The sequence below is a fragment of the Lampetra fluviatilis genome, chromosome 44, assembly GCF_964198595.1.
Source record: "Lampetra fluviatilis chromosome 44, kcLamFluv1.1, whole genome shotgun sequence".
In the NCBI taxonomy this organism is placed as follows: Eukaryota; Metazoa; Chordata; class Hyperoartia; order Petromyzontiformes; family Petromyzontidae; genus Lampetra; species Lampetra fluviatilis.
In genome coordinates, this window is record NC_136318.1 from 4,037,581 (window position 1) to 4,048,798 (window position 11,218).

The 11,218-nt window shown below is 57.1% G+C and overlaps 1 protein-coding gene across 1 annotated transcript; it reads right to left on the reverse strand.

Moving 5' to 3' along the window:
- Positions 1 to 2,625: 2,625 nt before the first annotated feature.
- On the reverse strand, positions 2,626 to 10,838 carry LOC144947278 (solute carrier family 41 member 1-like). Its single transcript, XM_078876506.1, has 10 exons — positions 10,430 to 10,838; positions 9,341 to 9,448; positions 7,994 to 8,062; positions 7,523 to 7,709; positions 6,706 to 6,849; positions 5,276 to 5,420; positions 5,030 to 5,109; positions 4,629 to 4,751; positions 3,409 to 3,554; positions 2,626 to 2,830 (listed from the first exon to the last, which is right to left on the reverse strand). Exons 1-10 carry the CDS (start codon positions 10,679 to 10,681, stop codon positions 2,651 to 2,653), a joined length of 1,434 nt encoding a protein of 477 aa, XP_078732632.1. The 5' UTR covers positions 10,682 to 10,838; the 3' UTR covers positions 2,626 to 2,650.
- Positions 10,839 to 11,218: the final 380 nt, after the last annotated feature.

Consider the following 11,218-nt stretch of genomic DNA (forward strand, 5'->3'; position numbering starts at 1 on the left):
GGTCCCCCCCCCCCTGCTCTCAAAGACAAACGCGGAACGCGGTCTTGAAATCAGTGACGCCGGCATTGACGCGCGAGAGATCCAGTCCCCTAGACAGCAGCGTGTCCCTGTGTCCACAGCGTCGCCAGGGATCGCTCTGCGTTGTGATGCAGAGGTTTGCCTTGAACCAGAGGTCGCAACCGGGTACCCGATACCCGTACCCTACCCGTACCCAGCCGGGTACGGGTAGGGTACGTGTACGGCCAGGTACGGGTACCCGTTTGCGACCCTGGTGCGGCCGGGTACGGGTAAGGAATCAAAACCCGTTTGCGACCTCTGCCTTGAACCAGGGACCCACGTCTCACATCTGGCCGCTCGCCAGCATTGCTTCGAGCGAGCCTGATGAGACTGAATGTCAAAACCGCTCCAGGATTGTGCTCGCCTTGAACCATTCGGTGCCGCCGAGGTTGTCGCCCTCCCAAGAAAGGAAGCGCGGGTGTGTGGCTGCTGAGATGTGTCAAGAATCCGTGGCGACGCATTTGCGCGGGCAGAGACGCGAGCAGGAGGCGGTGATCGTCGGCTGTTGTCGTGCTTGGGTTTTTTTGTCGCGTGCCTTGCGGAACAAAGTCCCCATTTCAAACACCCCGGGGGGGGGGGGGGGGGATTCAAATCACGCGGCAGCACGACGGGCTCGGGGTCACCGGGCCCATCGCGACCTCCGCGGCCGCCCAACTCCCACAGCACGTGGCGGCCCAAACACGAGTCACAAAGAACTCCCCCGCGTCACCGCCACGTAGCGCACTCTGCTGTGGGCGTGACGCGCGCGTGTACACGTGTCAGTGTGTGTGTGCGTACACGTGTCAGTGTGTGTGTCTTCGTTACAGGCTCGCAACCAGAGAGTTGAGAGTTTGAATCCCGGTTAGGAGGGGCTTGACTCGGCCCTATCATTCCTCCGTCTGGGGTCGATAAAATTAGTACCACTTTGTACATGAGTACCACTCAACAGTTGATAGATAAACTCGTTCACCCCCGCCAGAGTAATGCGGAATTTCCACCATTGGCCCACGGCTGTAAACAGGAGACTAGCACCAATGCCTCTGAGGCCAGAGGACAGCCGAGATCCTGGTTCGAATCCAGGTTCCAGCTCCTGCCTGTGGTCTCAAGTGTAGCAACGAATTGACGGTCTAACTCTAAGCTCAGTCAGCAGCGAATACCATCGAGACCCAGAGACTTACACAGAGACCCAGAAACTAAAATACACTTCTATGTGATGAAACTGGGTTCTCAAGTTGCTGGTCTCAGCCCGGTCGCAGACGGCTGCACAGAAAACCTCGCGCGTAAAACGAATGTTTCACTTGATTTGGGCCAAATTCTGTCTCGAAGGATTAAAAATATTGTTTCGTCTCATCCAGCATTCAACCTACCACACCGTGGGTCACAACAACGCACTCACCCATCCACCCACTCACTCACCACGCCGCGGGTCACAACAACGCACTCACCCATCCACCCACTCACCAGGCTGCAGGTCACAACAACGCACTCACCCATCCACCCACTCACCACGCCGCGGGTCACAACAACGCACTCACCCATCCACCCACTCACCACACCGCGGGTCACAACAACGCACACACCCATCCACCCACTCACCACACTGCAGGTCACAACAACGCACTCACCCATCCACCCACTCACCACGCTGAAGATCAGCTCTCTTCTCACTCCGCTTTTTTCCTCTGCTTCTCTCCTCTGCTTCTCTCTGTTGGGAGCGCGACACACCGGTGTGCCGCTCTCCGGCACACCGGTGTGTTGGGAGTGCGACACACTGGTGTGCCACTGCAGGTCACCTCCCTTCAACTCCGCTTTTTCCCCCTCGCTCTGCTCCACTGTAAAATCCCCTCTCCGGTCAATCATCGTCATCGTCTCTTTTCCTCCCAAGCTCTCAAAATTAATAACCGTCGCTCCATTCACGCAGCGTGCTGGTAACCGTCATCCGTCACTCCTTTGACAATAGTGCTGTTTGTCACTGGCCGCTTTGACGCTACGGGCCTTGTGCTCAGCAAGCGTGTAAACGACAAGCGGGAGCCCCCATCTCCGCATCTCCGCATCTCCGTGTGGAGACGGGGAGATGCGGCGACCCGGACACGCCGCCACCGCCCGGCGCGTGGCTTCCCGGCCGTCCACCGCTCCCGCACCGCCGAGCGTCGCTCGCCTCCCACGGGGAAGATTTATGCCTGCTGTTTCTTGGGGTCGGATCGCGGAGATAAAATGTGTGTCGTAAAACCCTGCTCCACCCGACACGGCTAAGCGTGGCCGATTGACGACTGCTCCAGCAACACAGCGATGTGTTTTGGGAGTGCAACGCACCGTTGTGCCGCTCTCCCTGACCCAAAAATAGATTACTAATTGTCATATCAATCGCGAAAGCCGAACACACGAGTCACATCCATCGGATGCAGATCATGCCGCACGCGCCGGATGATTGGTGGGCTTGCCCCACGCACCGCGGAGACAGCTTTGGGTCGGTCGCGTGGTCACGCGGACCGGCAGTCGGGACACGTTCCCCGCCGGTTGTAACCAACATCGCGGGGCGTGGAGCGGAACCCCGGGGCGTGGGGAGGGGGTCACACAGGGGTCAGCAGGGGGTCCAGGCTGGGGGGGGGCCCTGCTAGAGCGTGGGGGCCCCCCAGCCGAGGTTGTGGAGCGCGTGGAAGGTGGCGGCGAGAAGCGCCGTGCCCAGGAGGTCGCCCAGGGCGGTCAAGTATGGGATGGAGCAGCTGTCGGGGTCCGAGCCACGCGCCCAGAGCCAGGGTACAAGCCACGCGGCCACGCACAGCAGCACACACACCTGCGCACGTGCACACATACACGCGAGCGGGTGCAGGTGCTGTAGCAGAGGTGTAGAGAATATCACGATAACTTATACATCTCTGCCAGGTCTCTGGGTTATTCTTCGTGCTTTCGGAGTCCCTTGACCCTTTGCTCACAACAATAAAGGGCCTTCACAGGTGGTGCATCTGGCGGTCATCTCAAATCAGCCAACCTGTGGCACCTGGGTCTGTCCCGTGACCTGAAAGTGCACCGAGCCTGGCACAAGAGCTTTGGTGACGCTTTCATAGGTCCTCGCTCAAAGCACTTGCCCCGACAGTCTGTTAATATTCAGGGCCTACCTTGGCTCCTCCCACCCTCAACCAGTATATATACAAATACTGTTCTTGGAATTTCTATCACTTGATACAGCAAGCGTGCTGTGACGGTTCCACATGTAGACGGAAGCTTGTGTTGCCTCCGAAACGTGATTTTTTATTTATTTTTATTTTACTTTCATGAAATTTTTTTTTACCTACGTGACTTTACAGAAAAAAACCTAAGAATATAGTCTGTTAAAAGCTACACGGAGGGGATCGTGGTCTGTATGCATCTCACCTGCAGCAACGCTGCCCCCAGGTAGAGGGGGATGAAGGCCAAGGGGGTGGGGCCGGGCCCCTGCAGGAACCGCACGGTGGCCATGACGGTCACATGACCCGGGACCACGAGGGAGAGCAGCACGCGGGCCGAGCAAGAGCTCACGCCTGCAACACAAAGACAAAACACTCATATCCCCCGTGTAGCCCACACGGGCTGCTGGGGCAAGTGCCGTTGGCGAGCACCATCTACGAAGGTCGGCGCGGCACAAGAGGGGGTGGTGTGGCCGAATCCATGCCCAGCCACCTTTGTCTCTCCGGTGGTGATATGTTTACACATCGCACCAGCGTTGAGTACTCGTTTAACACTGAGCCGACCTTGGTGAGGCCCAGGACCTGTTCAGATAATCGTCACCGATATTGGCTGTGTCCAGGAATTGAATTAACCACCACGCCACCGCTCCTTACACACACAAGACAAAGACACCCTGTATAGCCTAACAGACTGTTGGGGCAAGTGCTGTTAGTGAGCACCTATGAAGGCCGTCATGGCACACGAGGGGGTGGGTGGCACCACGCCCGACCGCCTTTATCTCTCAAGGGGTGATGTTTACACACCGCACCAGGTACTCATTTCAGGCTGAGTAGACTTAGGGGAGGACCAGGACACACACACACACGCGTGCACACACACACCTATATGCACACCAGAGGTTGCAAACGGGTTTTGATTCCTTACCCGTACCCTTACCCGGCCGCACCAGGATCACAAACGGGTACTCGTACCCTACCCGATACCCGGCTACCCGGCTACCCGTACCCGGCCGGGTATCGGGTAGGGTACGGGTACCCGATTGCGACCCCTGGGATGAAGCCATGTTGCAGGCGCGGGTGGGTTGATTCTAGGAACTTGAATTGTGAGAAGAGACAAGACGTTGGGAAATGAGTGACAAATGGTTACTCACCAGTGACTCACGGCCTACCCGTACCCGTACCCGGCCGCACCAGGGTCGCAAACGGGTACCTGTACCCGTACGGGTAGCCGGGTATCGGGTAGGGTACGGGTTTCGGGTACCCGATTGCGACCTCTGATACACACACACATCTGGACTTGGCACATGAATTTCCTGTGCCTAAGATACCATCGACAGGGCTACACTTGCACACGGTTGATGTGAAACTGGAGAACACGTGAGTCTCGCCTGCGTACAGATGAGAGTGCAGCGAGCAGGTGAGTCCCACCTGGGCCGCAGAAGGTGGCTCGGAGGCTGGGCCAGGTCCCCGCGGGGAGTCCAGGTGAGTGCCCCAGGTGCAGGTGAGTTGAGATGCGACTCGCTTGCACGGCCACCAGGTTCCCTCCCACACCTGGGGGGGAGGGGGGGGCCGTGGGGGTAGGTGGGGAAGGTGAGTGCCACAAGGGGAGATTGTTGTGGTGAGTGTCATATCAAGATCCTGGGTGGGTGAGTGTTGAGTGGGTGGGCAGGGGTGGTTGGGGTGAGTGTTCAGTGGTGGAGAGAATTGTGGGTGAGGTTGTAGCGAGTGATATGTAGGGGCCCCCCAGGAGGTGATTGCCATGTGGTCGAGGTGAGCGTGGGGTGAGCGCACTATGGAAAGGCTAGGGGGTGAGGAGTGAGGGTCCTCACCGTTGATGATGGGAGTGAAGACGGCCATCCCTGAGTATCCCGGGTTCGACACCGTTTTGTCTAAAATCAGTCCTCCCACACTGCAGCACAAACACAAAGAGCCCCCCCCCCCCCCCCCCATAGCCTTAACAGACAGTTGGGGCGAGAACTTTTAGTGAGCAGCACCAATGAAGGCCGGCACGGCACACGAAGCGGCGAGTGGCCAGCACCACGCCCGGCTGCCCCCTCCCCCCCCACCCCCCGTACCTACTGATGGCCACTGCGGCCACGACGGGGGTCCAGCCGTGGTAGAGGACGTCGTGGGTCGTGGGACAGCGCGAGGCCAGCGCCACCCATAACGGCGTCAACAGGACCACGGCCAGGCACACCGCGCCCGGCAGCAGCCCAGCGTCTGGCCACCACCACCACGAGGACAGCCGGAGAGACACGCAGAGGAGGGTGGGGAGCAGGAGGAGGCCAGTGTCAACGTTCTCCGGAAATCGGAGCTGTAAACGGTGAGATGGCTCTCGGGGTTCGGCACAGAGCTCAAACAACTGCAGTTGCACGCAATACACGCACACGTATAGAGTGCACTCGGCCCTGTGGATGATGCAACAACCTTCAATAGTTCTTGAAGAAATGTATTGCGGTCCTTTCCATAGAAGCTGCATACTCGGTGTGTTTTTAGGCCTATGTGAGTTTATGAGTCTGTTGGTCCGTGTGCGAGTGTATGGGTCTCTGTGTAAGTCTGCGGGTCTCGAGGCGAGTCCCTGGTGACTCGGCTGAGACTCCACTTTAATCCCAGGGGACGGTTGAAACCCAGATTGGAGCGGTGGTGTAGCGGTTAGCGCGCTGCGCTATGAACCCGGCGACCCGAGTTCGATTCCCGCTCACGGCCAACACCAGTGACGATTATCTGAACCGGTCCCGGGCCTCCTCTAGGTCGACTCAGCCTAAAATGAGTACCTAGTGCGATGTGTAAACATCGCCGCTAGGGAAAACAAAGGCGGCCGGGCGTGGTGTTGGCCACCCACCCCCTCATGTGCCGTGCCGGCCTTCATAGGTGCTCGCTAACAGCACTTGCCCCCACAGTCTGTTAAGGCTATACGGGGGATCTTTGTCTTTTGTATGGGTCTCGATGTAAGTCTGCGACTCCACTGTAATCCCAGGGGACGGTTGAAACCCAGATTGGAACCCAGGTTGTCGGCCACCTGGCCTCCTCCGATTACACTGGTCAACACACTTTTTCTGGCATAAGGTATTCCAACGGTTTTAAGGTAATTTTTGTCTATCACATCAGGTTTTTGAGATATCAAATATTGCATTTTCAATAAAAACTGCAGAAGAAAAATGTTAAGTAAATGTGGATATCCACATAAAATGATATTATAAACACACTATCCTAAAAATACAGCACCATAGTTTAACACTAAAGCAGCCACTGACTCGAAACAACTTGCAATCATAAGTGACAGAGTTAATTTCGGGTAAAATCAATGAAAATGGGGTATGCCGATAGCATAAAATGAGATGTGATAGAGCAAATCTGAGATCAGATTTGGAATCAGCACCCTGAAATTAGTCTAAAACAGCTGCAAAAGTCCAGGCCAGAATTTTTTTTTTTGACCAGTGTTATGATATGCGAGAAGGGTCAGGGTGACCCTGCGTGACCCGACATGAGCCGTGTGGCCCAGTACCGTGGTGCTGTAGAAAGGTGGCAGTGTGCGCGAGGAGGGTCAGGGTGACCAGGTCACCGAGGCTGGCCGCCACAGGGGTCGCCACGTTGTCCGGGTTGATGCCGGCGCGGCGCGAACTCACGATCACCGCCACGGTGAGCAGGCCTGGGTACCACCATCATCACAATTAGTATTGTCAGCATCACTACGATCACCACCACCACCATCATCACCACCATCACAACCATCACTACCATTCCCATCACTACAATCATTACCATAATCGTCACCGTTAACATTTCCACCACCTCCACCGACACCAGCTCCAACACCACCCCCTCCACCAGCTCCAAAGACTCTGTATAGCCTTAGCAGACTGTAGGGGCAAGTGCTGTTAGCGAGTAGCACGTATGAAGGCCTGCACGGGACACGAGGGAGTGGGTGGCCGGCACCACGCCCGGCCGCCTTTGTCTCCCAAGTGGCGATGTTTACACCCTGCACAAGGTACTCATTTGTGGCTGAGTCCACCTAGGCCCAGGACTGGTTCAGATCATTCTCACTGGTGTGGGCCATGAGCAGGAATCGAACCCGGTAAGCCAGGTTCGTAGCGAAGTGTGCAAACCGCTACACTACCGCTCCACCAACACCACCTCCTCCACCACCACCTCCACCACCTCCACCACCTCCACCACCTCCACCACCACCTCCACCACCTCCACCACCACCTCCACAACCACCTCCACAACCACCTCCACAACCACATCCACAACCACCTCCACCACCTCCACCACCACCACCACCTCCACCACCTCCACCACCACCACCACCTCGCTCGTACCGAGTGCGAGTGCCGCTGTGAAGGCCGTGCACATGCTGCTGGCGCAGAGGTGAGCGACACGGGCGGGGTCCGGCCAGGGGCCCCAGCCCCCCGCTCCCCCCGTGCCCCCCACTCCCCCCGTGCCCCCCATCCAGCCCAGCAGCACCGCGGAGAGTGCGGCCAGGAGGCCGACCACCGTGGCCTGCAGCTGACGGCCCCAGCACACGCGGCAATGACACACGGGCGGCAACTCCGAGACACATACGATCACGTGCGATTGACAATCCGGGTGGTGGGTTGACTCGGGCTCAAGCATCGACCCTCTGTGGTCGATAAAATGAGTACCACTTTGTAGGGCAGTCCTTAGGAACGTGGAAATTCCACAACTGGGTCAGGGCTCTAAACGGAGAGATGAGCATCAACGACTCCAATGCTCATTTGAGCAGGAAATCGCTTTGGCGTGACGTGAAACATGACGCGTGCGTGCGACACCTGGATGAGAGCGATGTTGGAGGTGATGAGAAGGCGCTGCCCAGATCCATCCATCTCCCCCTTGTTCGCCTGGACCACGACAAAGACAGCGGAGAAGATCCCTGGGGGTTGCGCACGCAGACTTTTGGGGCAAGAATTCTAGATTTGAAGCTTTCGTGACTGCAAGGATTCATATTCTTAGGTTTTTTCGGTAAAGTCACGTAGGTAAAAAATTAAAATTAATAAAAGTAAAATAAAAATAAAATCACGACGTTTCGGAGGCAACACAAGCTTCCGTCTTCAGGTGGAACCGTCACAGCCCGACAGCTGCCTCAAGTAAATGAGGGATTACAGGAGATACCACTCCGTATATATAATGGTTGAGGGGGGCAGGGCCAGGAACGGCACACTTTTTTTTATTAATATGCTAAGGTGAGGCTTAAGACTAAGAATAGACTGCATACGTGCAGTTAGCGAGCTGATGTTTACACACGCCGCAGCAGGCGCGCGTAACCGATGTTGACCGTGCGTGTGCACGTGTGCTTTGTTATTGCGGCGTGGCACAAGCGCCGTGGAGACGTCGCCGCCACCTAGTGGTGAACGACGGTGGTTGTTGTTGTTGTTGTACACGTGCGTGTGTGTGTGTACACGTGTGTGTACACGTGTGTGCGGTAGTGTAGCGGTTAGCGCGCTGCGCTATGAACCCGGCGACACGGGTTCGATTCCCGCTCACGGCCAACACCAGTGACGATTATCTGAACCGGTCCTGGGCCTCCCCTAGGTCGACTCAGCCTCGAATGAGTACCTGGTGCGGTGTGTAAACATCGCCACTAGGGAGTCAAAGGCGGTCGGGCGTGGTGCTGGTCACCCACCCCCTCGTGTACCGTTCCGGCCTTCATAGGTGCTCGCTAACAGCACTTGCCCCTACAGTCTGTTAAGGCTATATGGGGGATCTTTTTTGTACGTGTGTGTACACGTGCCTGTGTGTGTGTACACACGTGTCTGTGTGTGTGTGTACACACGTGTGTGTGTGTGCACGTATCTGTGTGTGTGTGTGTACACGTGTCTGTGTGTGTGTACACACGTGTCTGTGTGTGTGTACACACGTGTCTGCGTGTGTGTACACACGCGTTTGCGTGTGTGTGTACACACACGTGTCTGCGTGTGTGTACACACGCGTTTGCGTGTGTGTGTACACGCGTCTGTGTGTGTGTGTACACGCGTCTGTGTGTGTGTACACGTGTGTGTGTGTGTACACGCGTGTCTGTGTGTGTGTGTACACGTATCTGTGTGTGTGTGTACACGCGTGCCTGTGTGTGTGTGTACACGCGTGTCTGTGTGTGTGTGTACACGCGGAGGGAGACTCACTGCCGTTGAGAGTCGCGAGGCGAGCGTCATCTCCAGGTTCCCCTTGAGTCCGAGCAGGGCGGGCACGAGGATGAACAACTCCGATCGCTCGCGGAACACGGCCCAGTGCTGCCGATTACAACACGCGCTGTCACCCTCACGTCTAATGCACGTGCAGCAGTACCCTCACCATTGCAACAAAGATCCCCCGTGTAGCCTTTACAGACTGTAGGGGCAAGAGGGGGTGGGTGGCCAACACCACGCCCGGGCGCCTTTGTCTCCCAAGTGACGATGTTTACACACCGTAGCAGGTACTCATTTGAGGCCGAGTCGACCTAGGGGAGCCCCCCTCACCACACCTCACCTGCACCACGCACTCAACTCACCCTCACCTGTACACTCACCTGTACACTCACCCTCATCTGTACACTCACCCTCACCTTTACACTCACCCTCACCTGTACACTCACCCTCACCTGTACACTCACCCTCACCTGTACACTCACCTGCACCACGCACTCAACTCACCCTCACCTGTACACTCACCTGTACACTCACCTGTACACTCACCTGTACACTCACCTGTACACTCACCTGTACACTCACCTGCACTCACCTGTACACTTACTCACCTTCACCTGTATACTCACCCTCACCTGTACACTCACCCTCACCTGTACACTCACCCTCACCTGTACACTCACCCTCACCTGTATACTCACCCTCATTTTCATCGCCAGCAGCAGCGGCAACATCGTCGCCAGGATCAACACCTCAACCGTATCCCACCATCACCATCAACAGTTAGCTCACCCTTACTCCCACCTCACCATCACCTTCAGCAACATCATCATCAGCAACATCATCATCAGCAACATCATCATCAGCAACATCATCATCAGCAACATCATCATCAGCAACATCATCATCAGCAACATCATCAAAAGGAACATCATCACCTTCAGCAACATCATCATCAGCCACATCAACATCATCAGCAACATCATCAGCAGCAACATCATCATCATCAGCAGCAGCAACAACATCATCAGCAGCATCATCATCATCAACATCATCAGCAACATCATCAACAGCCATACCTCCCCGCACCTGCACGTTGTCCAACACGGTGCCGGCTCCGGCCGTGCCAAGCCCGGCGAGAAGAAAGGGAAGCACGACTTGCATGGCGATGGAGGCGGCTCCCTCCTCTACCCCCTTGCTCACGGGGGTCCCCTCGTCTGCCCGAGCCCCTCTCCCCACGGGGGTCCCCGTCTCACCCCGGCGTCTGCGGGCCTCCAGCCTCGGTCTCGCTTGCGCGGCTTCCCCGGCGAGGGGCGACCTCACCCGGCTGAGGGGGTCCATGGCACAGGGGGTCTTCGCGGGGTCGGGTCCCCCTTTTATTTTTCTACGGCTGGATCGAGGGGGTTTAAACTCTTCCTCGGGAGGGGGGTGGGCACGCAGGGGGAGTGGCTCTGGCGCTGAGAGAGGATCTCTCACGCCCTCTGCTGGGCACTCTCACGCACTGGGGGTCACCACTTTACCAGTCCCTTTAAATTACCCCCCCCCAATCCCCCAGGCCCCTTTAAACCCACTTGCTCCTGTCAGGGCCCCGTTAGAGACCCCTACCGCTTCCAAATCTCGTAAACCCTCGCAGGCCTCCCCCCCCTCTCTCCCTTTTGTCGACCCCGACGGGATCCCAGGTGGCCCTTTGTAGAAGCCCCGGGGCCGGTTTAGGGTCTCGACCGAGCAACGGGTCCCTTAAATAGCCACCACCACCAGCAGCACCCCCCACCCCCACCCCCCCGTGTCTCGGGTTTCTCCTCCGAAGGCCCCCCTCTCCGATTACGGCCTCACCCTCGGAGGGGACCGCCGGGGTGTGAGGGGGAGCGGTGGCGGAGC

What these genes read in the sequence shown, in the direction of transcription:
- LOC144947278 (XM_078876506.1), bottom strand. Translation starts at nt 10,681, where the DNA reads ATGGACCCCCTCAGCCGGGTGAGGTCGCCCCTCGCCGGGGAAGCCGCG. An exon ending in CACAGCGGCACTCGCACTCG is followed by an intron (nt 6,850 to 7,522) that starts GTACGAGCGAGG and finishes GGTGGTACCCAG; the next exon opens with GCCTGCTCACCGTGGCGGTG. An exon ending in TGGGGGCAGCGTTGCTGCAG is followed by an intron (nt 2,831 to 3,408) that starts GTGAGATGCATA and finishes GCACGTGCGCAG; the next exon opens with GTGTGTGTGCTGCTGTGCGT.